This window comes from Fonsecaea monophora (genome assembly GCF_001642475.1).
Source record: "Fonsecaea monophora strain CBS 269.37 chromosome Unknown Scaff24, whole genome shotgun sequence".
Lineage (NCBI taxonomy): Eukaryota > Fungi > Ascomycota > Eurotiomycetes > Chaetothyriales > Herpotrichiellaceae > Fonsecaea > Fonsecaea monophora.
The window spans coordinates 276058-301194 of NW_019173955.1; the positions used below are offsets into that span (position 1 = coordinate 276058).

General features: G+C 51.3%; 10 protein-coding genes across 10 annotated transcripts; 7 read left to right on the forward strand and 3 right to left on the reverse strand.

Annotated features, from left to right (window-relative positions):
• Positions 1–1573: 1573 nt before the first annotated feature.
• AYO21_04387 (hypothetical protein) lies at positions 1574–3080 on the reverse strand (the record flags this gene model as incomplete). The annotated part of the gene is made up of 2 exons (XM_022654360.1): positions 1574–2770; positions 2817–3080. The coding sequence occupies 2 exons, from the start codon at positions 3078–3080 to the stop codon at positions 1574–1576; spliced, it is 1461 nt and encodes a 486-aa protein (XP_022513397.1).
• A 529-nt stretch (positions 3081–3609) lies between these two features.
• AYO21_04388 (hypothetical protein) lies at positions 3610–4260 on the forward strand (the record flags this gene model as incomplete). Its single annotated transcript, XM_022654361.1, has 1 exon — positions 3610–4260. The coding sequence occupies one exon, from the start codon at positions 3610–3612 to the stop codon at positions 4258–4260; it is 651 nt and encodes a 216-aa protein (XP_022513398.1).
• Positions 4261–4608: 348 nt separating this feature from the next.
• On the reverse strand, positions 4609–5015 carry AYO21_04389 (hypothetical protein; the record flags this gene model as incomplete). The annotated part of the gene is made up of 2 exons (XM_022654362.1): positions 4609–4848; positions 4908–5015. 2 exons carry the CDS (start codon positions 5013–5015, stop codon positions 4609–4611), a joined length of 348 nt encoding a protein of 115 aa, XP_022513399.1.
• A 1444-nt stretch (positions 5016–6459) lies between these two features.
• AYO21_04390 (hypothetical protein) lies at positions 6460–8173 on the forward strand (the record flags this gene model as incomplete). The annotated part of the gene is made up of 3 exons (XM_022654363.1): positions 6460–6759; positions 6818–7804; positions 7856–8173. 3 exons carry the CDS (start codon positions 6460–6462, stop codon positions 8171–8173), a joined length of 1605 nt encoding a protein of 534 aa, XP_022513400.1.
• Positions 8174–9028: 855 nt separating this feature from the next.
• Positions 9029–11475, forward strand: AYO21_04391 (hypothetical protein; the record flags this gene model as incomplete). The annotated part of the gene is made up of 3 exons (XM_022654364.1): positions 9029–9818; positions 9909–10325; positions 10403–11475. The coding sequence occupies 3 exons, from the start codon at positions 9029–9031 to the stop codon at positions 11473–11475; spliced, it is 2280 nt and encodes a 759-aa protein (XP_022513401.1).
• Positions 11476–13818: 2343 nt separating this feature from the next.
• Positions 13819–14281, forward strand: AYO21_04392 (hypothetical protein; the record flags this gene model as incomplete). Its single annotated transcript, XM_022654365.1, has 2 exons — positions 13819–13830; positions 13889–14281. The coding sequence occupies 2 exons, from the start codon at positions 13819–13821 to the stop codon at positions 14279–14281; spliced, it is 405 nt and encodes a 134-aa protein (XP_022513402.1).
• A 1492-nt stretch (positions 14282–15773) lies between these two features.
• AYO21_04393 (hypothetical protein) lies at positions 15774–16535 on the forward strand (the record flags this gene model as incomplete). The annotated part of the gene is made up of 1 exon (XM_022654366.1): positions 15774–16535. One exon carries the CDS (start codon positions 15774–15776, stop codon positions 16533–16535), a length of 762 nt encoding a protein of 253 aa, XP_022513403.1.
• A 1305-nt stretch (positions 16536–17840) lies between these two features.
• On the reverse strand, positions 17841–18899 carry AYO21_04394 (hypothetical protein; the record flags this gene model as incomplete). The annotated part of the gene is made up of 4 exons (XM_022654367.1): positions 17841–17943; positions 18047–18312; positions 18392–18647; positions 18757–18899. 4 exons carry the CDS (start codon positions 18897–18899, stop codon positions 17841–17843), a joined length of 768 nt encoding a protein of 255 aa, XP_022513404.1.
• Positions 18900–19764: 865 nt separating this feature from the next.
• On the forward strand, positions 19765–24424 carry AYO21_04395 (hypothetical protein; the record flags this gene model as incomplete). The annotated part of the gene is made up of 10 exons (XM_022654368.1): positions 19765–20084; positions 20142–20256; positions 20318–20635; positions 20692–21441; positions 21505–21600; positions 22197–22400; positions 22453–23195; positions 23250–23867; positions 23929–24316; positions 24398–24424. The coding sequence occupies 10 exons, from the start codon at positions 19765–19767 to the stop codon at positions 24422–24424; spliced, it is 3579 nt and encodes a 1192-aa protein (XP_022513405.1).
• A 263-nt stretch (positions 24425–24687) lies between these two features.
• AYO21_04396 (hypothetical protein) lies at positions 24688–25053 on the forward strand (the record flags this gene model as incomplete). The annotated part of the gene is made up of 1 exon (XM_022654369.1): positions 24688–25053. The coding sequence occupies one exon, from the start codon at positions 24688–24690 to the stop codon at positions 25051–25053; it is 366 nt and encodes a 121-aa protein (XP_022513406.1).
• Positions 25054–25137: the final 84 nt, after the last annotated feature.

Below are 25137 nucleotides of genomic sequence, written 5' to 3' on the forward strand. Positions count from 1 at the left end.
ACCCATGTAAGTATAAGTGTATTTTTCCACGTCAAGTGGAGGTTATGAAGCAGTTCTGGGGGGGACAGCTTGGTGAATGGAGCTTGAGTTCAAGAACGGAAAAAAGGTGATGTGTCGCGTGAATAGGAGGAAAGCTGGCGTTTCTACTACGGCCATCGGTCAAGCTACAGCATCGCTCAAACTGGCTCCTCTCACACAGTTCCCCGTTCTTTGGTTTTCCCTTCACCAGGTTGACACGAGTGCAGTCAGTGGATACCCTGCGCATTTTGCCACTACACTCAGATCCGGAACGCGCCGCCTCATGGGTAGGAGTGTGCAAAGACGAACCACTCATCGCTCTCTTTCGACAGTATCGGGCTGTGTCGAAGTGAGGTGGACCTCGGTCAGTACCGTGCTATCGTCTTTGACAAAGGTTGCTATAAGATCCCGTTGAATGAGAGCAGAGACCATCATCCCGACAAGTTATAATGAGATAGTATCATACTGGCGATGATGTCAACGCGGGCCACGGGATCTGCCTACCGCTTACAACCATCCGAGAGCCAGGACGGAGATAGACTGGCGCTTTTATGGGGTCGGCCAGACGCGAATGCACTGTAGCTCATCTCAGCCTCCCTGTGCTGTGCAGCATTGGTTGGCTTGCTTTGTCGTAACCGACTCACTGAAACGCCACAACACGGCCAGGTTTTCACCATCTTCGCCATAAGATATGATGCCCGTGGAGTTAGCGCGTCTGGTGAAGGGGTATCAACGGCTATAAATATGGCCATCCCGTTCGAGCAGTTCGTTGGGGCGAAACGCGTAACGACCCTGATCATTTGTTCGATCCAGGGGATGCGCAGCACAAATTCCCACTCCTCGAATCTTGACACGGTCAACCCACTCGATTCCGCTTGCTTCGTCAAGAGGAGGAGGGCGGGTAGGCCGATCCAATCCCAGTTCCCCTGTCGTCCCTACGCAAGAGTCGGCGTGGAAGGAGATCTCTGTACGGAGATCCATAAGTACATGGCCTCTTTCACCATTGTGATCGCAGCTTGGCCAACCAAGTCAGTGGACCCAGCATGCTGGCGAAGCGATATCCCAGTACGTGACCGATTCGTGCAACACTGTTTAAGGTCAATACTCGCTCATGACCAATGACGAAAGGACGTACTGTACGTCCTTTCCTGTCATGGCATATGCAAGACTCGGTATGAAGAGGGGCATTAAGCCAGCCCCGGATTCATTTTCACCGTTGCGAAAATGGACATAAGGAGTGCTGCAAAGTTGGTCTTTCAAGAATTTGAGGCTGTCTTGAGAGTGCGAACAAAGCACATGGTATGAGGAAATTGATCGGTCCCTGGATAGAGTAAGCATGTCAGAAGTGTTCCAGTCATGTGAATACCGAATCTCATTTCTTCTTTGGTTTCTTGAATGTCGCCTTTTTTGATGTTTGGGTAACAGAAGTTTCTGGTGTCGAGTCCTGAGGGTCGAGGTGCCTCAGCTCGTCGGCAACTGCAGCTCCTGAGTCCGAGAGATGATGGCTTTGGAGGCCCTGTGAAAGTCCAGATGATGAGGTAAATTGCAGATCGGATTATTCCAAGACCTCAAAATGTATATCGGGTGGTATTGCGTCGATTGCCGAGCAAAGCCTTTTAAAGTGAGCAGGCATCCAGGTGTTATAGACGCTCTTGGTAAATTTATATGCCGTCCATTTCTCTTTGCCATCCTGTTCTGTAAAGTCGAACTTACGGATAGTGTGGCGGTAGAACATGGTCTTTTTGCCTTCGATCACAGGGTAGTGGCTATAGATCCTCACAGTCTCGTTGTCATGCGAAATGGAAAAGGCGAGGATCTCCCGATGAAGCTCTTGCTCGCGCTTGACTAGCCGGAACAGTTCCACGACTCCCCGAACAGCGAGCGTCATGCTGTGCGCGTTCTGTCGATCTGCCACGTCGAGTGCGGCCGCACCGCACTTCACTTCGCTCGAGAAGAAGGGGAAGTACATGTACCATGTGCCCATGAAGAAGGAGTTGTCGGTCAGGTCGCCAACGAATGGCTGAAGTTTCTTAAGCTGGTCGTCTGTAAATGCAGAGCGTTTGAAACCCACAGAGTAGTCTGGTTGAGGTCGTCTCTTGGTAACAGGAATTGAATTGTTCCAACCCTCATTGATGCTCTCAGTTAGTTTATCGAGATGTTGGGCACCAAACGTAGCCAGCGTTTCCGCAGATGGGACGATTAGTTGGGCTATATCCTGGATCACCCTTGCCTCATTTCTGTCTTGGAACTTTCTGTAGGCTTTCTCAAACACGTCATCAGAGAATATAGAATCCTTGGGGGTCGTTTGCTCCTTCGTCAACATGTCGCGACAGAGAGCTTTGCTCTCTTTTGTAATATCTAGCTCGGACTTGTCCATATAGCTTCCCACAGCCTCGAGTAGGATCCTGTAACGTGGGTCTCGATAAGGAGCACTCTTCTCCTCCCTTGACTTTTGGTCACTCGGTGTAGTTGAGCTGGGTGCGCTAGACTCGCTATCCGATCGCTTTCGGCGAAGAGAGTCGGTGGATTTCTTTCTCGCGAATAAATGACTCATTTCGCCATTTTCGTGGAAGTATCCTTGGGGCCAGTGGGATGTCTGCGTCCAATACGTAATAGAATCAACGTCCTGAAGAGAGGGTCTAGGGCAAGATGTTCGCGGTCGTTTTGGAGAGGGTGGTTCTAGCTGCTGTTCGGCTTCTCGTTTCCGCTTCGGAGGCTTTGGTGGTAGAAAGGTAGGTGGTGAGTGTGCACACTGTATTAGGTCAGTCTTCATCACTACCATAACATTGGCGACTTACATCAGGGACTTTAATGTCGCTGGCTGGAGGTGGGAGAGGCTGCCGGCTGGCTTTTAGTCGAAGCTCATGGACCTCAATCAAGCGGTCCAGACGGGCGCTTCGTCGAAGAGGGTGTTGCTGTTGTCCTTTCTTGATGCCTTGAGGGCGATCTGCTTTGCTGGTGAGTCGAGGACTGATGGAAGCGGCGGATAAATGACCTTGATGTGGCAGCCCCACGGATTGCCTTCTGATCTTCTGAGCGGTTACACTGTCTCGTGGTGCCATGATTGCTCGAAATGAGGGTGAAAGGAATGGGCAGCTTCAAGTAGTTGCCGCCAGTGAATTACCATCGCAGTTGGGAACTATTAGCGCCTAGACCTAGGTAGCATGTGACATCACACGAAAGGCGGACGGTTAGGCCACAGGGGCTTCTTGGCAACCCGCATGATGCATGCTTATGTTGCGGAGCCAAAGTGCGATGGACTGGCCATTCGCGGTAGAGAAACAATAGTGACTGCGTGATTCGTACGAGGTACTCGGGCGTTTGACAGCGCACCGGGAAGACACGGCGAATAGGGTTCTGCTTCCATCTTTGGGGGGCCTCACCTGGCTCACCCTGGCTCGCGAGCGACCGGGGTGAGCACAGGGCGGCATCACCCTCGTCCCAAAGAGGGGTGCACTGGGCGCGATTTTACCTCCTCTTGGCGCCGCTAAACTTGAGTGTGAGTGTCTGTAGCTCATACTTGGTGTAAGGAATCGGATTCGCATTGCGGACAATACATTGCGGAACACACCGCTCATTCCTTGAATATAAATGAGCTGCACAAAGTCCATCCTGTCCTGCAGCGTAGCTCAGCCTCGTCTGCTCAGAACAAACCTATCGAACCCAAGTTGGTCCCGGTTGCGCTGGCTGTGTCGATCCCGCCATACCACCTCCCAAGAGCGCCGTCTTCCTCGCATAGCTCAATCTTCCATATGGGACTCGATCATTCCTAGAGCTTTTCGAGACAGATCGCTATCCCATGAGCAGTCCGTGCACAAGAAACCCTCGAACCCGGCGACATATTTCATATGGATCTATATCCTGATCGGCTCTCAAGCCATTCGAATCATTGGTGTCAAGAACGAATTCATGGCCTTTTCTCGCAGAGCGGATGTCAAGATAGAAAAGCTTAGAGAGGTCGTCAAAAGGCTACAGAATGGTGAAGAAGTGGACGTGGAGAAGATCCTAGGCACAGGAGATGATAAACAAGAGCGCGAATGGGAAGAAGTGTTGGAAGAATTGCAGAGAGAGGACAGAGTATGGCAGAGCAACAAGGAGAAAAGTCGCGAAGTGAAAGAACGCCTGGCTAAGGAAGAACAAGACGCCAATCCTGTCAACGACGTTCAAGAAACGGCTCTAGCGGCTGACCGGTTACCTCCATCGTCTAATAATGCTTTTCCACGAAGTCCCGGATTCTACTGAGCTTTTCAGCAGTATATGTAGAGCTGGTCATTGGCAAGAAAGACTGACAAAGTGCCAGCGGGGAGGATGCATAACACTGAGCTCCCTTCAAGGAACGATGGGGAAGAAACACGATTGAGGTTCGCATATGGCAGAAGCTCAGCTTGCTGTACACTCTTCTGTGTGCCTTTCAAGGGAGCAACGAGGCTTGAAGTTCCACTCATACCCTCTTCAAGATAGAGCCGAGCCGGGGGAAATACCTGCGAACACTATTCAGCACCTCAATGGTCACCTATCACCTTCTGAAGCCTAGGAGTCTACCCTCCTGCGGTCTCCCATCAACGGAGTTTGCGCAGTCGAGTGTGGAACTTACTCGTCAAAGGTACCAACTGAGACATGTGCCGCCACTTTTGGAGGGGTCTGGACTGCTGGATCAATGCCGATATCTGTCGCCGTATAGCTCGAGCCCAGGAACTTCTCCATCACGTCCTCTGAGCTGATTTTCTCGGCATCGTTCCCCTCGGTGTGCTGCAGAAGTCTGCTGACCCAAGCGCGGACCTTTGAAAAGTCCTTGACTGAGTTACCCGGCTCAGCCTGTTCGTCCAGGGTCTGTAACCAGCCAGCTTAGATGAACATCGGCAACGGAACATTCATCTCCTTGAATCCACAGGCAGCGCCACCAGAAAATCATTCTCGGCATCATCTAACATTTGGAAGAACCCTGCTTGTGGACTGGGCAGTTGTTTCTTGCACACATTGACCAAGATTCCGGACATTCTACTCCTACGATACGAATTAAGGATTAGGGGATGTTCTGGAATGCCGTTCATTCGGTCAGCTGGAGCGAGAAGAGAAATTATCCTTACTTTCTTCGAGCGAACTAGGATTCTGGTTACCCAAGTGCCAAGGTCAATGAGCGTCACCAGTCTGCCTCTCGCTGCAGCCTGCTTAATATTTCTACACTCCACATGACGGCCAGTGCATCTTCTTTGCGGGGAGAGATCAGAGAGAAGATCTGGACGGCAAAACAGACCACCCGCAGCCCTCGGATGTGCTGATGCTAATGTGGGTTTTCTAGAGATGTTACAATCTCTGCTTAGCTTGAGCGCAATTCTTGGGGGATGAGTTACGCAATTGACTGCCAGATCCATATAGGTCGGTAAGATGCTACAAACTTGTGTTCGGTCTCCAGGCCTCACAAGTGAGCCAACTACACTTCTAGTAGCAAATCCGTGCAAACTATATTCCTGTAAACTTCTCCAACATTTACCAGCAAATTGACACTATATTGGCGGGCGTCTGGCAGGTATCTCTATCAATTTCTCATCCGCGCTTGGTATTAAAATACCAGGTGTCTAAGGGATAGTGGTGAAACTCAATCCCGCAACACTCCTGTCACGACAATATCTAGGTATATTCCTTTTCTTGTAGAGGCTGCGCTCTGGGACTGGAGTGAGAATGCCACTGATCCGCCTCTTCGGTCCGTCTTGGACAGGTCATCCTGAGGAAGAATGTTGTCGAGGAGGTAGTCGGACGTCTCATCAGGAAGCGTTGCTTGGCTCTCGCCCACGCACAGGTGAGAGAGGATACTGAAATGCAGGTCAAGCCGCACTTAGGATTGCATGATGCACGTCACGGCAAGGAGACAAAGGCTCTGCAGTTCCCTCGGTAGCTCGCTAGATGGCCAATCATGACAGTAGCAGAGTGAGATGCAAGAGACCACCTGCGCTTTGCAATTAAAGCGGCACAGTGGAGAGCGATCTCGACCCGCCAAGGCTGCGAAAGTGCCTCCAACTTGCCTCCGCTTTATATTTTTCATACTTAGAACGGCCACATCTGCACCAGCAATAGCAATTGACCTAAGGATTCATCCACCACACATCGCACAATCGCCCATCACATACCCCAGCCTTTCATAATTTCCCTTTTCACCATCCTCTTTTTGTTGCGCGTCTCCTGTGCTTCAAATCCCTTGTTGCTTTCTCCCCTAGGAGGACTCATTTATCTGTTTGCCTGCGTGCTAGAACATCGACTAAGAGTCTGCAACATCTATCACGTTTGATTGACCGCGCCGCTGGTTCAATCTTCTTATTTCACACCCGCAACCAAACTCATTAGTTTCCTATCCAGGTCCTTCAATCAACTAGCAACGCGACTCGCCTTCAGTTCAGAACGACGACGCTGCACCGCGTTAGGCTCCTCTTACGCTGATATCTCACTATGGCGACCGAGACCACTCCTGTTAATGGCTTGTACGGGGCAAACCAGTACGGCCAGCCTGCTGAACTTGCCGCCTCTACTCCCTCTGCGCCAACTCATGCTACCTCCGCTTCTCAAAGTACTACTACCTCCACCACCCAGCAGAAGGCAGACCCTCAAGAGATTGGCTGGTATTTTGTCGAGCAGTATTATACAACTCTGTCCAAGAGCCCGGAAAAAATTCATCTGTTCTACTCCAAGAAGTCACAGCTGGTCACGGGCGTCGAGGCTGAGAAAGTTGTTCCAGCTGTTGGGACAAAGGTACGTTGTCATGCATCAATTTGAGGGATTTGAACTGGCTGACTGAGAGGAAACACAGGCAATCAGCGAGAAGATCAAAGCCCTCGACCTCCAAGACTGCAAAGTGCGCGTTCTCAATGTCGACTCTCAGGCCTCATTCAACAATATTGTAGTCCAGGTTATCGGCGAGATGTCCAATAAATCAGAGCCACATCACAAGTTTGTGCAGACTTTTGTCCTCGCCGAACAACCCAATGGTTATTTTGTCCTCAACGACATCTTTCGCTACCTGAGTGACGACGAGGATGAGATCGTTGAAGACGAACAACCTCAGCCGGAAGTCCCTGCGGAAGAACCCCCAACTCCTGCTGCAGGTGTGAACGATACCCCATCTCACGTTGACGACGTCGTTGCTACTGAGGACGCAGTCGAGAAGGTCGACGAGAAACTGGAGGAAAAAAAGGCAGAAGAAGCACAAGCAGCAGAGGGACCAGCTGAGGTCAATGGCGATACCCTTCCCGCTCCTGCTGAACAAACTGAGCAAGCTCCTGAGCTCTCAGGCCCCAAGGACGAGGCTGTGGCCAATGAAACTGCCGAACCTGCCGCAACCGAGCAACCTGCTGAACCCGAAGTGGTTGCTGCTGAGCCCGCCCCAGAGGCAGCTGCACCAGCTTCAACTCCTGCTGAAGCTCCTCCTGCGAAGAAGACTTGGGCCAGCATGCTGGGAGGTGGCGTCCAAAAGCCAGCTGTCCCAGCCCTTCCTTTAACTCCGCCGCCGCAGCCAAAGGCTGCCCGACCGTCGCAACCTGCACAGGCCCCCAAAGCTCCCGTTGAACCTGCTCCAACCGCCACAAACACCACTTCCAGCACCCCGACCTCACAGAGCAATGGCTGGCAGACTGCAGATCACAGCAAGAAGAGCAACCGACCACCGAACCGAGCTGTCTCAGAGGGAATTACAATGGCGTACATTAAGAACGTTAACGACAAAGTCGACGCCAGAATCCTTCGAGAGGTTCTCGAGAGGTACGGTGAGCTAAAATATTTCGATGTGTCACGACCTAGGGTATGTCTCCAGTCTCATTGATTGCTTTTCAGGTTTGCTGATGAAATCTAGAACTGTGCTTTTGTCGAGTTTGTTGATGCTGCCGGATACGCTGCTGCCGTTGCTGCCAATCCTCACACTGTCGGTACTGAGCAGATTCACGTTGAAGAGCGTCGACCCCGCCCAAACGCATATGGCGGCAGCAATACTAATTTTAACCGCACCAGTGGAACCACCAACCGTGGCCGGGGTGGCATGCAGGGTGGCCGTTCCGGAAGCCAGACCAACTTTCCAAAGGACGCAGGACGTGGTAGTGGTTACCAACGGGGTGGAAAGCCTGCCACTGGCACCGTCACTCCGAAGGGGCGGGGCCAAGGACAGACTGCTTGAAGCCCCCTCAAGTGCGGGATGCTGAAACATTGCATCAGTCACTGAAAGAATCTTTCGTCACTTGCTTCTTGCATTCCCATGGTTCAAGCGGAGCGACCAAAAAGTGATGGGGTTTGTTTTCAACGATTTTCCTGGCACTGGCGTACTTGGAAAAGTACTTTCCATTACATTACACATATTTTCACGATCCAGCAGTGTTATTCGCATAGCCAGCTTCAGAAGTGTCCAGGACGAAACAGAGAGTGGGACTCCGGTCACCTCCAGCGAGCAAGGCAGCAATGACTTCGGATCGGCTTCACTAGGGTCATGGTCCAAGGCAAGGGTGTCTTTTTCGAGCGAGGTCATGTATTTGTCTGTGTACGAAGGGGAAACATGTTATCCAAGGCCTTGGGGTTCCCTAAAGATAGGATGGGCGCCGGTGTGGGCAAGGAACTGTACAGTAGTCCCTCATTGTGAATGAGACATATCCTACCTAATGGTGATTGCGGGTTGGTTCCTAAAAAAACTCCCAAACTGTCGTGATAAGTCGGGAATTGGGTCAATGCTGTTATAGATGTCTTGGACACGCGAAGTGGGTGAAAGGAGCGATAAGAAATTCCGCCCCGCGCGGCGTGTTCAGTACGAGTTCCGCCAGTGTTGCCTGCGATTGCCGTGGGGTAAATCTAGGATAGGCTGAGGAGTAACTTCAGGCCGCGACATCGGTGACCTGTTTAACTGACTTGTACCTTGCGTACTTGCTTCGCTGTCAGCTGTCGGTCCTGTTCTTTGATCCGGAAACCCTCAACTTCCTTGCCATCCTCCTCCTCGTCGACTGCATCGCCGCCGGCTCTCTCGACTCACCTTGATGACTGCACCATGAGGCCAGGGATAAGTCTTGATAACAGTACAGCAGAGTCACCACGCCCTCGCAAGTCGTCCAATGCCGATTCGCACCCACCCTCAATAGTTGGTGATCGCGAACGCCACAGCAGTTCCGCTACTACTTTCTTCCTCTCACGAGATCCCGATGCCTCCGTCAAGACGCACCAGTCCGATCGAAGTGCCGGACCGCCTTTATCTACATCACCCTTGAGTAGCCTGCAGGATACCATTGACGAGGCCGACCGTGATCGGTCCTCAATTAAGCATACCACACCCCGACAAGCTGAGGCTACAAGTCTAACAAGGAGTGGGAGTCGACGACGCTCAACCATAAAGCCGGGGACAAACTGTGAACGCTTCCGACGGGGCTCTTCCAGCGTGAACCCCGAGACCAACATTACGAGTAATTCACCTCAACCCCTTCCCGAGAGAGTCGTTACTCCTTCACCATTACCCTCACGAGACATTTCACTACCCGGCAGTCCGAAATCTCTCACCTCGCGGAGATCGGTACAGACGAAATCGTCCGCCAATTCCGACGATGAGCTATTGACTAATGCAGATGAGACGGGCAGTCAGGCAATACTATCCAGTGGCGAAGAAGATGACAATGAGGCTGCAGGTGGGCAAGTCGGCGGCGTTGAAATGATGTCTTCAATACGAGGAGTACAAGACAGCCAGCCGGAACTTATCATGCCGAGTATCAAGATGCCGTCTAGACGGCCTTTTACAGAAAGGGGAAAGAAGCTAGGCAGGTTCAAGATTATGGTTGCTGGGCGCAAAGGTAAGTGTAGTTGTCCTCCTTCTCCCATGCACAAAGAGACATGCAAAAGCGGAGCGAACGAAGGCTTACTGACTGTTCCGCGGAGTGCAGGCGTGGGAAAGACCTCTCTTATAAAATCCATCGTCCAGCTCTGCGAAGACATTGTCCATGTCGATCCACTTATAACCACGAACTCGTCTCACACCTCCCATCGGACTTCTGCTGGCATTTCGGAGCCAATCAACGAAGTTTATGCGTCAACAAAGCCGTACCCGATGTGGTGGTCTACAATCGAGGAGTCGCGCATCCTGCGTCGACGGAAATCGATGGGAGACTCCGTGCTCGAACGGAACGTCTGCTTTGTGGATACCGCTGATTCTGTCAAGCTGGAGAGTCTTATTCACTATGCAGAGCAACAACTCGTGAACGCGATGGTAAGTGTTGACCAGCTCACGAGCGAGTTCTCGGGCTTGTTGAGTGGGCGAGGTGCAAGCCAGGTCGATGTTGTGTTGTATTTGATTTCAAAAGGTGAGCCAGTGCCTTGGTCCAATCCCAGTTGTTTTATCTCGAGAGCTGATGGGGGGACTGATCATCGTGGTCTGCAGATACCATACAAGACGACTGCGGATCTATTCGCCGGTTGTCTGAACTATGCAACATCATTCCTCTCATAGCAAAGTCGGATCTACTCACTCTCAAAGATCAGCAATACATCAAACAGACCCTAGACTCTAGCATTTCCACCTTACCTCAACTCCCAACAACCCTACCCTCAGCGGAATCAGTTGCGTCCGCTTCAGAAGTCTCTCAACCCACACCTGCAGCGCCAGCAACCGCACCTTACACTGTAACTTCCACAAATGGTCCTGACCTCGACACGATGGACGCCTCCCTCCTCATGTCCCCGGAGTACATTCAGCCTCTACTGCCCTCCGAGCTCACCTTGCTCGTTGAATCAATCTTCGAGCCTGAAACCGTCGCTTTCCTACGCCATACTGCCGCACGGAAACTCGTGGCCTGGCACTTGGCCCATCCTCGACTAACCTCTGTCCCATCACCCTCTCTCCCGTCACAATCGTATGACGCGTCAATGAGGAATTCAACGCTCACCTCTCCGCTACAAACACCGCTAAGTCCTTCCAACTCCGGCGTTTTGATTCCTGTAGGGTCAGAGGTCTCACTCAACACATCGAACTCTTGGGCACTGGCCAAAGTTGCAGATCACACGCAACGAGAAGAGAGGCTGGCGCAAATCCGGCTGAGCAAGTGGGCGAGCGAGTTGCAATTGAGTTTGCAAAGAGAAAGAGAGCGGTATGAGCGGCTTGCGAGAGGAGAACGGGCTGTCTGGCTCGTGGAGCGAATGGGGGAGGAAGTCCGCGACGGCACGATCGTGCCTCTACAGCAGGGAGACAGTACACAGGCGCTTATAAGAAAGGGCGGCAAAGCTGGCATTTTATATGGTGTGGACGTCTTGCCCAGCTATCAAATGCAGGACCCGCTAGGACTGTTGAGATGGCAGGACAGCATGCGTGCGAGAGGATGGATTGCACTGCAAATTGTGGGCAGTTTCGGCGTTGTTGGTGGATTAGCATTTTGGTTGGCGAAGCATTTTGGTGTGACTGGGAGTGTTAACGAATGGTGGACCCAAGGCTGGCATTACTTTGGTTGGCATGATTGATGGGTGACGATAACGATGGCGAAGTCGGCGACAACGACGGTCGCCAGTCACTGGTGCCTTTCTTCAGTACCAAGGAGCGAACATCAGATGGTGCGTGCCGATTAATGGAACCTGGCTTATTACAACCTGAGTATGCAATGAGCCTGTGTGTGAACAGCCTTTGTTCCCTCTTTTCCACCTTTGAGCGCTTTGGCCTGTGACAGAGTTGACCTCAGCCCGCTCCTCTCGCGCTGAAAACCCCGGGTAATCAGGGCAGCCAGGGATCCCTGTCTCCTCTTCTTGCACAAGGAAAATGCTCATGTGGCATTAGCCAGTGATTAACTTGTGGCTTGCCTTACCCGTACCTCGTACTCTGTGCCCGAAGACAAAGCCACGAGGGCTAGACTCAGGATTGACAGGCGGGCGTCCCACTTACCTAAGGCCTTGTCTTTCAAGGCGAGCTGAGATTGGCTGCGTGTTTGACGAAGCATGATGTAAAGAATTATTCGGACTTTGACGCTGGGGTGACTGGCCATCTGTCATCTGCCATCCTCGGAAAGCAACCCTTGTCGCCCTTGCATGCTCATGACAGGCCACATGCAGGTTGACGGACAACCGGACAGCGGGAGACCTGCATCTGGACCTTGAACCTCGTCGAGGTGACGCCGGGCAAGACGTTGTGAAACACTGGTGTGCATAGTCGAGATCCGATTCCAAAGACGGAGGATCAGTAGGGATATGATGGAGCTGAGGATCCTCCCTGGAAACTACCCAAAGCTGACCAGGCCTTCTGGTTTTCTTCTAGCCTTCTCCCCAATGGATCATCCTTGTTGATCACAGCTGGTGCCAGACAAGCAACAGGGCAAAACAGGACACCAAGCACCTATCTTGGATTGGCACCATTGGTTAGCCAGATTCGTCAGGGGGCGCATGACCAAGGACGGACAGTCTTTGCAATCTGCGCCCACGGGCTAAGGCCGGACGGGCGTTGGCTCTGAGGGCAGCACGCGATCGGTAGACACCTGTCAAAAACGGTGAGAAGTGTACTTGCAATAACGGGATGAACGGGTCGGTAGTGGTATGATTGATGGGCTGGACGCACCCATGAACCGTTTACCTTTTTCTTCCCCTCGGGTTCCCAATTCTGAGTTCTGTGGTAACGGCTGTGGTGGTCAATGGTTTACTGGCCATCATGCAGGTCAAGGTCCGTCAACCGCCACGTGGTGGACCAGGAACCGGGTTCTGGGGTGAAATCTGAAGCAGTGGCTTGACTGGGCAAGCTGCAGGGCGTAGAAAGAGGGGAGAGGATACGAGAAACACCAGGTACCAGGAGAAACAACGGGCTGTGACTGGCTCGAGCATGAGACCCTAAAGACTGAACAAGGCACCCACAAGGGGAAGATTCCGGATGCTTGCCCTCCCAAAAGGAAAACAACAGGTACCTAGGTAGTAAGTTGCCTGGGAGCCCACCAAGGGTTAAACAAGCTTGTTTCTAACCCTGGGTAGGCAGCCCTAACAGTACCAAGAGAGCCCAGCCGCTCGGTGCGGATCGACCACCACCGCTACCATCAACCATCACCAGACAGAGACACCTTCTTACACATATGCGCACATCTACATCTCTCTTTTCCCTCTTTTTTATCTCTTGCATCCATCCTTTTCCTCCTCTCTCGACAAAGCTCCAGGATCTTTCCAAGTCCAATCCATTGGAGTCACAAATCCGCTTTATCCAATTACGCTAGCATTACCGCCGACTTACTCGGACTCTCTCTTGCATCGCCCCAATCTCATCCACCTGAGTGATTCTACCTCCGTCGCTATTATTACTACCTCAACTCCCCTCAGATTTCACCGTCTATCCTCCGTTGCGACTCTTCCTACTGCTATAGACTCAAGATACCAGGTCAACGCCAATCTCCCCGGGTTGCCAGAGCCACCAAAAATTGTACTCCATTCGCTGGCGTCAGCACTGGCAGTTAGATCGTCTAGTCCGGACTTGACTTTGATCACCAGCGGAATTGCAGTTTTCGGCCACGCTTGCTCGTTTCCCACTCCACCGTCACCGCTGCTTTGGACTCAATCTGTGCACACTCAGACTTATTAACCCTTAATTGCGCACATTTATTCTGGAAACACCGCTATTTCTCTCCATCACCCTCCCACAACCCCAGCATCCTGGTACCGCAACAACTGGGTCACTGGGGCAAGAAAACGGGTGTGTGGCCAGCACAACCAACGATCTTGTCCTCGAACACATTGGCTTCACTCTGACCCCGGAGCTGGGTGAATCAAGGCCACTCGCAACCACAGCCGCCTCTTCTCGCAGTCATGTCTCGCCGATCTCTTGAATCCCAAAGGCCAATTATGGCTCCCAGCGTAAGTCCAAACTATTCAGTCCTCGCAGCGTCACCCTGCTGACTGATAAAATGAACAGCTCACATCAAAGCGTACTTCCAAGCGCTACTCAACCTACTCTGCTTCTCCCTCCTTTGCCACCACAACAAGCAACTACTCAAATGCACAGACTCTCGTTTCCGGCTCCGGCACTGCCAATATCACCGTCAGTCCCGAAACCGGCATGGCCGAAATCCGCCATCTCACACAAGGTCTGGACAGGCTGGAAAACAAGCGTCTGTCGCAACAGCGCTTCGTACCCTCGCAGAAAAAGTCTGATGACTTAAGCAAACTGAGCTTGGGCGCAAAAGTCGAACGCGCACTGGGCAGAAGAATGTCTGATCAAGATGCCGTCCTCCGTGTAAAGCGGCCTGTGGCAAAGAAGACCAGTACATTCACTGTTATTGATGAGAAGGCTGCTCTCAAGATATGAGCGTCTATAAATTTGGAAGACAAAAAAAAGAAAGATATCAAACCTTCCCGAGTGACAACCCACTCACCCAAATCACCATGGTATGGGGCAGGTGTCGAAGTCGTGGCAGTGTACGATGTTCACTTGGGGTTGGTTGTATGAGATTGATGAAGCTCATTTCATTTGTGTTTGATTGAGATGCCTTGACCATTGAGATACCATTTCCTACTTACGTTTGCATAAACGCTTGGTTGGACCGGCGTGGTTTGGGATCATCCGGTGTTGCACAGTTCTGGGTTGTGGGCTGTGAAGCACGTCCTTCTCGTCTTCACTAGGCATATTGCTCCTCCTGGGAGTCAGGGTCTCGGCTTAACCGGCAGTTGGCGGTCGTGGAGACAGTTTTGATAGCAAGATGTGGCACAAATGAGACTAGCAGAATGTTGCCCTCTGTGTCTGGAAAGTTTTCGAGGTTATCGAACTACTTACACAAATCGCGGGTTACCTCGGAGATAAAGATGTTACGAACCTTCGGGAGTGTATTCGGATCTTGTACTCGAATCTTAGACCCGAAAGCCTACTATAGGAAGAGAGATATCTACAGTATTTTTGGAAACCTCGCTAGGAAAACCCGTCTTAGTACGACTTGTATACGTCTTGGGCACCGAAACTACTTAATATTACCAAAATATGCCTGGAAGACTCTGGGTTCGGGTTCTCCTGCCTCTCTTTGTAAACAATGTTCTTCGTTACACTATTCCAGTCGCATCGGCGAGTTAAATCTGCAGGGCGCCTAGCCTTGACCGTCTCGCCTGCTCGGTCAATTTACCACAGTTCACATTCGGCGGTGGAGGTGCTGATGACTGTGCTAGACCCATCCGGTTGGATTATATCCCGCACCTCCAGCGGTTTCGTCTCCGGATCCCCAGGATGCAAGCCAGTATCGTTCAGCATCTACTTGCTCCTGAAAGCATTTGGCCAGGGCATTCTGTAGTCTCACCAGAGCCTCATTCACGTGTTGGAGTAGATCCAGCAATGCGCACCACTCTCTGATAGCGCAGAACATCTCGTTGCTGGTTAAGATTGTCGCGCGTGAGCCTGTCGAGCTTTTCCAGATAGTCCCTGCGCTCAAACCCCTCCACCCTCTGTATCAAGGATTCGATCGAGAAGGCCTCCTTTGGGGTGGAGGGCTCGGTCGACGGGATTTCCCGCTCATAGTCTGATTGTGTATCCGTACCCACTCTCTCCTCCCTCTCGATGGTGTCGAATCACCACTTCAGGATCTGGGACCTTTGACCTTTCGTCTGAATATGAACAGACCGCAACGTGTGACACGATTTCGATTCCAAAAGGCCCAAAATTGGGTCTCAACAAGTATTGGTGGTCGCCTGGGATGAGCCGTAACAGTCACGTGCGAATGAGGAATAGCCTTTGTCAAGACGACAACGCCAAAATCTTGGAAAAGGCTTCGGAAAGGTCCAAGCCTTTTCTCCTCTACCTCAACGTTCGCGGAAACATGAAGAATCTCACGATCGTTGACATACAGTGTGATGGCCCAGACATTGTGTTTCTTTCCGCTTCGCGCCGCACAGTCTTACGTCGAGGCAACGTGGTCATCAAATCCGGATCCAGCATCAGAAGGGAGGAGGCGGATACTCTTCGCTTTGTTCGCCAGAATACGTCGGTGCCTGTGCCAGAGGTATATGACGACTATCCTCAATCCGACGGTACTCACGTCATTGTCATGGAATACGTCGAGGGCGAACCACTGTCCGAACTGTGGCCGACCCTCTCAAACGAGGAGAAACTGGAAATTAGCGGACAGCTACGAGAGATCCTCGGTAATCTACGAGAGAAGAGAGGCAATTATATAGGAGGTATCGGAGGCACTGCTGCGGTTGACTCTCGGAAAACCACCCTCGTCGGTGGTCCTTTTGCGACTGAAATGCAATTCAACGACTTCCTCCAGTCTGATCTCATCAAGGCGGCACAGCGCAGATTTTCCTCGACCTTCTCCAAAGTTATGACATCGACCCACAAGATCCTGCTCACCCATGGCGACATCAATCCACGGAACATCATCATTCACAACCGCCGGATCACCGCCGTTCTGGACTGGGAGAACGCCGGCTGGTATCCAGAATATTGGGAGTACGTGAAATTCTTCGGCGCTTTGGATGATTCGGACTGGGAGACCTATACCAAGCACATCTTCCCTCAGACTTACCCGCAAGAACTTGTAAACGACCTTCTCCTGGGCCAGCTGCTCCGTCACTGAGAAGTGCCGGGGAAACAGACATCATTCCTCAGGCGCCTCCATTATCACGTTGACCATCTTGCCGATCGCGGAGCTTCATTCTTCCGTGGTGATCCACGCCTTGTCAGAGACGGCCTTGAGGGCGTCGCCGACCCAGTTCTGACAGTTCCAGCCACGACGTCAAGGTCCGTGCAGGTCGTGTAATACTCGTCTTTACCGTGAGCCAGTGCTAATGTATCCGGGCTCGTTGGCCACTGCCACACCCAATACAGCGTGAACTGCGAATCAACCGATACGTCACTGGGTACGAGGACGTCAGTTTCACACCACTATTCGTTAATAGCATCAGCCAGGTCTACCTTGATTTCACTACATTTTGCCGCAGATGCATCTCCTATAAAACGCTTACATACACAACACTAGCGGCGTCGTCGACTCGTCCGAGCAGAGACAATATATGGATGATTTACTGAAACAAGAGCAGGGGCCTCGATGTATTAGCGTACCTGGCTTCTATAAGCGTTTTTCGGGACAATCCCTCATCTGGAAGAGAATGCCGCAGCTGTGTTCTCAAAATGCCAAGAAGGTGACGTTCCGTTGTATCGTGTGGAAACAGGCTGGAAGGGTTGGCTGAGAGGGCTTGAAAAAAGGGAGGTGCTGAAGTGGTTTTCTGACCGAGTTCTCGATTTCCTCAATTTCGCAAAAGATCTCGCTTCGGTGTCAGATACAATACGAAGAATATTGACACGACTAAATAAGCCCGCGGTAGGCTCTACGGCTGAACGAGGGACAGGTATGTGCTTTGTGGAGAACCCGACGGTAAATGAACTTCCTATATCTCACCGGTCGTAAATTCTTGTCCCTACAGAGCTGAAGAGTGACCCAGCCTTGGATATGGCCACTGAAAATGGCTTAACCTGGCGAGATACGTTCGAGAGGTACTAATCATTTAGGAAACTCGTCGATTCGCATTAGGATTGACTCTATGTGGCTCGATCATGAGGTTGTGGGGGTTTGGTCGCGTTGGTAGGATTACATCAGCACAATTTGATATGAATCAAGAAGGCCTAGGGTTTGAGCCTCAGATAGGGGCAACCAGAGGTGGCCAGAAGATGAACATCCGTGGAAAACAGGCTCGCACGCAGATGCTGTATACTATTGAAGGAAGAACAGTCCAATATGGCCCTTGAGAGAGGCAGACATAGCAGTTATTCATGTATCCGATGCTTTGTCGAGACCAAGGGCAAAGGATGTAATCTGGCGGCCGTCAAATCGGCTCCTCTTGGGACGGAAAGGCGGTGACTGAGGATACCTATCTATTTCTTTTCACTTCTCTAGATACTCCTCAAACCATTGCAAAGCCTGTAAGAAAGATGCTTCCTTTGCGTACAACTGCACGCGGTCCTTGAGATCTCCACGCACCGCGAATCTGCAAGGTGAAACGGCCCCAAACTCGTTAGCTTGCCCGGCGTGTGTGTGTGTGTGTGTGTGTGCTCTAGACTCAAATTACAAAGAAGAAAAAAAGGACTCACCCGTGTGCAACCCCGCCGTACAAGTTTATCTGGTAGGGCAGGCCTGAGGATTCCAAAATCTGCTCACTTTCATGGCGCTTCTCGGGCGGGAAGACGTGGTCGTGGGCCGCCGCGGCGATGGCGAAGGGTCCTTTGATAGCTTGCAGCTCGTCCCTTGCGATCTGGCTTGGGTGTGCGCCGTAACCGACGTCGATCTTCGCTTGGTCTGGCCGCAGGAAGCGGACGACGTATTTCGCCCCGAAACAGTAGCCCACAGCGCCGATTTTCTGTCGCCCTCGGTCAGAGATCCTGCAGAAGTGGAAAGATTTTTGTATTCTCGCCCAAAAGACTTGGTTTCTCACATACTTTGCAGTGGTGCTTGAGCCGCATCTGGGACAAGCATGTCTCGACAATCGGGTCGACGGTGGACGCGTCGTGTCCAATGCCTCGGGCACTGTATCCACCTCCGAACCACTTGGGAATGTCGAGCTCGCCGAGCTGGTTCAGCTCGATTGCGTCGCCGTAGAAGAGGTCAGGCATCACGACAAAGTATCCGTTGGCAGCGAATTGGTCGGCCAACAGCTGAGAGTTGATGGAGCGGTGGCCGATTACATCGGTCAAGCTGTATTGAATTGGCGATTGCACGTCAGTGAGAGGGCGACATTGTTGCCTGGATAGGATGGGATGGGCTGGGCTGGACAGGCAGCTTTGAAAGTCGACAATAAACTTACAAGAGAATTGCTCTCTCCGTCGACTTGTTCTCGGGGTATTTGACATAGACCTCGAAATCGCCCCATTGTTCCATTTGTCCCGTTGCTTCGCCTTCATGCTTGAAACCTTTGTAGCAGCAGGTATCCGGTCTGTTGGAGGTCATCTTGGCCCTGTCTGGACGGAGAGTAGTCAATTGAGGACCGGTAGTGTTCTAAATGGATATGATTGCCTTTGCAAGCAGCTGACCCTCTGGTCGAGAATATTCTCCAGCGCCTGGTCTGCTTAAAAGGCATTTTGCAATTGTGGATTTTGAGACGAAGCTGTGTGGAGGTGCGGTGACTGCAATGATGCAAACCACCACGCCTGTCTCCGATATCTCCATCCATATTTCACGGACTTTGAGATCGGAGAGTGGCTCGTATCCAAGCATCGAAGATTACAGATCCAATTCTCCCCTGATCTGGTGGATCCCACCCGATAATATAGCCATCGATGTAATTCCTCCTGGCAAAGAGTCGGTGCGCAGGGAGATCCGGGCCGTGATCTAGGTTAAAGTTCTCATCTTACAGTGAGACCTGATTGTCGAACACTGAGTTGTTTCTACTCATACGGCGGGTCGTGTGCTTTAACATGGTGGCTGTAGACATGTCAAGGTTTTGCCCCAGAAGGGAGTCAAGGCTCGATTGGTCTTTCTTGTGGGGCGCGTTTCCACAGACCCACCTTTTTTAGACTACGCTAACCCGAATCACGGAGAAATGGTGATGGAAGGCCCGAGAGCACCTCTTCTCGTGAATTGCAGAGTACATGGAGACCGACAGCATTGCACCGAGTAGACTGCTGGCCTCATTACGACTCCTCAATCTACAACATTGCCTAAGCGTCATTTTAAGGATGATGCCTTCTCTTTTTTTATGTGTATAAAAGCTTCATGCTAAGGCAAGAAAGGATTGGTTCCAACATGCTGATGTGTTGGCGATCACTATATCATTATCCAGCAGACCTGATACTCTTTCTTGAGGACAAGAATCATGGCTTCAACCAAAGCTAGGGACCAAAATAACGGGGATATCGAGGCCCCGAATGCCTTCAACTCACAGCAAGGAACCCTGCAAACACCTAACCAACTGAATCTGCCCGAGGACGAGGCAGCATCACAGAACGGGCCTTCCGAGAAATCAGGAGACCGACGAAAAGAACACTTATTGAAAAGGGATGTGCTCCCGGAGCAGGACCTTGATCAAGGTATCGTCGGATGGGAAGGGCAAGATGATCCAGAGAATCCACGGAATTACGCCCCATTGCGAAAATGGACCGTTCTAGCTCTCGTGAGCTCAATGACATTGATCAGGTGAGCATAGACGTTCAGAGATACTTGCGCCTCTGATTGAATGCTCAAAGTTTACAGTCCGTTTGCGTCTTCGGTTTTCGCACCTGCCGTTCGATTTGCCGATGCCGACTTCAACAACACTTCAACCATCCTGAGCACTTTCGTGGTCTCAGCATACGTCCTTGGCTACGCGGTATCGTTCTCCAATCTGGATGCCTCCTGTTTCCGTCTATGTCTGACAGTTCTCTCTATAGATTGGCCCACTCTTTCTCTCACCTCTCAGTGAGATATATGGTCGACGCATCGTCTTGAATATAGCATCGCTTCATTTCGTGGTGTGGCAGATTGGCTGCGCTCTGGCTCCCAATATCTCATCACTGATCGTCTTCCGATTGCTCACGGGCATGGGTGGGTCTGCTTGCTTGACTATTGGCGGTGGCACGATAGCGGACATGTTCGAGAAGGAACAGCGTGGCCTGGCCATGTCCATCTTTACCGCTGGGCCACTCTTTGGCCCTGTCCTCGGTCCTATTTGTGGGGGCTTCATAGCGCAAGGCGCAGGATGGAGATGGGTAAAGTTCTCTGATCAAAAATCTGTGGATGATTCTAATTTGTCTTCCCCTTGCAGGTCTTTTGGACTCTCTTGATCGTTGCAGGTACTTGTACTGGGTTCATTCTCGTTTTCTATCGCGAGACTAATCACACTGTCCTGATCCGTTACAAGACCCGTCGACTTGCAAGAGAGTTGAACCGCGACGATCTGACAAGTTGCTATGATAAAGTCTTGGGCAAACGCACCGCAAAGGCTCTCCTTGGTCGCAGTTTGATAAGGCCTCTGAGGCTGCTATTCTTGTCTCCAATTGTTGGACTATTGGCGATCTACGTTGCACTGATTTACGGCTGCCTCTACTTGCTCTTCACGACAGTCACCACTGTGTTTGAGGATGCGTATCACTGGACTCCAGACTTGACAGGTCTCGCCTATATTGGCCTCGGACTCGGTCTACTTTGCGGACAGGCTCTATTTGGTCTCACAAGCGACAAGATTATAGTCCGCCTTTCCAACGCCAACAACGGAGAATACCAGCCCGAGATGAGATTGACAATGTGTCTGTTTTTTGCTTTCTTCGTACCCATATCCTTCTTTTGGTACGGATGGTCAATTCAAGCAAAAGTACACTGGATTGTCCCTATCATTGGGCTCTTACCATTCGGCTTTGGAATGATTGGGATCTTCACGTCCATCCAAACGTACATTATCGACTCATATTCTCAGTACGCAGCGTCCGGGATAGCCTCAGTGACCGTGACGAGATCTTTCTTCGGCGCATTTCTTCCACTTGCGGGCCCTTCGCTATATCAGAGTCTAGGATACGGAGTAAGTCTCTTTACCGATCAACTCTTATTCCAGGCCTAACGAGTGTGCTAACATCGAATACAGTGGGGAAATTCTTTGCTGGGATTTGTTACGCTCGCTTTGATCCCAGCACCAGTTCTCCTACACCGATATGGCGGGTTTCTGAGAGAACGTTTTCCTGTAAAATTAGAATAGCAGGGGTGTCTGCAATGGGTGGCGTGGAGATGGATGGATACATTGGTAATATATCGTTTGGAGCGATTGGGTTCGCGGTGTATCTGTAAAGGCAGGTTTCTCAGGCGTTTTGGAGGTTACATAGAATGTCATTGGGTATCCCCGTGCAGTGCGGAAATAAGCAGTATTCGTGCTTAGGTGGCACCCATTAACAGCCCCCGGACTTAGCGGGCGTAATTTTTAGGCTGCAGGAGCCCCTAAAAAGTGCCTGCTCGAGGCAACTCATGAAGTCACCTGTTTGTTGAATGCGTGTGATACTTCGCCTCTCCTCTTTTCTCCCACCCAGTGACCACGCGACCCCCTCATACATATATGCTGCACCGCTGATCCATCAATCAATATTCAATCAAATATTTTCATGCACACACCTTGCGCCATATGAGATGAGCTGCCAACCCCAGACAATCATTTGACAACACAATCACTCCCATGTTCGATCCCTCCTGTGACTGTCTGCACCCTTCGCATATTCCCACCATTCTCACGGCATATATGGTGAAGAGGACGAAGGTCAATTAACAATCATTCGACGTGTTATGCAGTCCTCCTCATACCAGGATCCTGGATCCTCGAATAATGGGGCTGGAAACATCTCTCGGGATGACATAGATGTTGGTCGCAATAACCTTACTGACGGCGATTCGGAACAGTCGCACGACGTGCCTCTCGAGCTGAACACGAAGAAGCGCGAGGTACAAAACCTCCAACCTATCTCAAGAGCCTGCAGTTCCTGTCGAGAACGGAAGGTTAGATGCGACAGAAAGCATCCCTGCAGACATTGTGCAATCTCCTTTCAAGGTCAGCCAGAGACGACACAGTATTGTTGGCCTGCGACGATCACTAACTGCTCTAGACTGTATCTACCCAGAACCGCGTCGGAGGAAGAGAAGATACCTTCGTACCACTGAGCAGGTCGAGTCTCTCAAGACCAGGATTGAGGTTCTGGAATCATGTATCAAGAACCTCACACAACCTGCAGATCCGATGCGCATGCCATCCTCTCCAGAGCGCCAATTGGCCGGTCAGTCGAGCTTGTCCTATTCTTCTGAGCACTCTCTAGAGGACCATGATGAAGACATCTCCTGGACTGCTCCAAGATTCATTCTCACGCGACACGCAACCGAGGAAGCCGAGGACGGATTTCAGGGATACTCGGGAGACCGAGCGTTCATCCAACGGATGAGAGAAAGGATCAAAGATTGGCCAGGCGACAATGTCCGTTCACGAATTCGTCCTCCAAGGAGGCCATGTGCAAAACTATTTGAGTGTGATTACCCTCTTGCCGCAACCGCCTGCCTTCCTCCCAGAGAGAGGGCTCGTGCCTTGGTAGATGCTGCGGTGGAGTCATATTCTCTTTTTCCCATCCTACACCGGCCGAGCTTCGATCGTTCCCTTGAATCCATTTACGCGACGACACCCAATGATTTCACGATCGAGCAGCTACGATTCCTCTCTCTTCTCTATGCAGCCCTTGCCCTAGGGTGTATGTTCATTCAGGTTGACTCTGCGGATGCCTCTCGCGAGCACGAGATCGCCGAGGGGTAAGTTCGCCACATCCTCTAGTACAACTTCTTGGGATGCTAATTTTCAGGCAGACTACAGTACTTCGCTGCCAGCCGTGCCTTTGTTGATGTTGGCGACGGAACAGATGAACAATCACTCCAAACAATGATATTCCTCATCCTTTTCACTGTCTGCAACGCTCGTGTTGGTACCTGTTACTCATACGTGACCCATGCACTGACACTTGCCCTCCGCATGGGTCTCCATCGTTCAAAGTCTAAACACGACGATCTAATCGAACGAGAAGTAGGCAAGAGAATATTCTGGGTCCTGAGACTCCTCGGAAGCTACTTTGCAACGGCATGTGGCATGCCCAAGCTCTTAAGCGACGAGAATGTCGACCAAGATTTGCCGATCGAAGTTAACGATGAATACATCACCAAAACATGTATTTCGCCCCAGCCTCCGGGGGAAGTGTGTTCGATAGCGGGCTTGAATGCAATCATCGCCCTTTACAAGATCTTGGAGCAGGTTGTCAGGGATATATATCCGCCTCGAGGAGTCGTCAGGACGCACGGAACACAGGCTGCAACATATCTGGTCCGCGTTGAGAAGGTCAAAGATATCGAGAGGGCTCTGAAAAGATGGATAGATAATCTGCCGTTCGGATTCCGTCTGAAGGCCCATGTGGTTTCCAGACCTTTGCTCAGGTAAAACATCCCCTCCATACACGCGAGGAAACCCAGGATTGGCTAACCTGGCTTACTCTAGGACGCAATATCTACTCCGCATGTCGCATGCCCACGTTCAACTCTACCTCTACAGGCCTTTCCTCCATTATCTCTCCAAAGCCACTACTCAAAATGCATCATCGCCCGATCTTACTTTTCCTCCGTACGCAGCTGCCTGTGTGCAAGCGTGTCACACTATTCTGAGCCTCAGCGACGAAATGTACAACCAAGATCTCCTCCGGGGTGGATGTTTTACTGTCTTGCACATGATCTTCGGATCTGTCGTGACACTCATGTTCATCATTCTCGATTCCCACGACTGGGAAGGGAGAGAACAGTCTTTCAAGGATATATCGATTGGTCGAAAAGCCATTGCTCTTCTCGCAAAGTGCAACAACACTGCTGAACGAGCGCAGACCATTCTGGAGGTGAGTGGATGGCTTTCCATCTCTAGGTCACAATTCGGGGGCTAACATCTCGGAAGACGATGATTTCGCTACTCCCTGTAGAATTTGCAGAGACTCGAGAACGTCTAAAGTGCCAAGGGCCACGGGACAGTGGACTGACTACTGAAAGTTCGGCTGATGTCAACTCTTCTTCTGTGAGCTTCGGTATGAATCGTCCAGGCTTGACGGAGGTGGCCCTCGATCAAATGAGTACGGGATTACCCGTTCAAACACATTTTGGTCGGTTGATGTCGCCGGGGGGGTATTCTTTCGAGTCCAGCCAACAAATCAAAAACCATGCGTCAATATGTCAACTATCTACAAGAGCACCTCCAGACACCCCATATACCACGATGTCAAGCGGAGATGTCGAGGGTGGGCCGCTCCCAACCTCTCTCCATCAAGGTGCGATGCGGGAAGGCCTGCAGGATCACTTCCCTCCCCCACCTGTCGTGCAGTATGCTTTGCAGGGTGGCGGTGGGGGCGACGAGAGGACTATTCCCTCGCCCTTTGGAAATGCCACCACCGCTGAATTCCTTGAGGCACAGCATTTCAACTTCTCTGCCAACTATTTCGGAGACACGTGGAGTAACGTGAATCAATTTTCGGATCTGAACGTTTCAGATCAGGATGTCAATGGATTTCAGGTAATGGATATGCCCAGCTTATTGGGGTTTCAACAGGGTGGAGGTTTGTTCAACCTCGACTATCTACCTTGACGATCGAAGTGATTTGAAGCCTTCTGGAACCTGACCGAGATATTGCGCGGCATTTCCCAGAGTGATAGCAGAGTGCTAAGGACT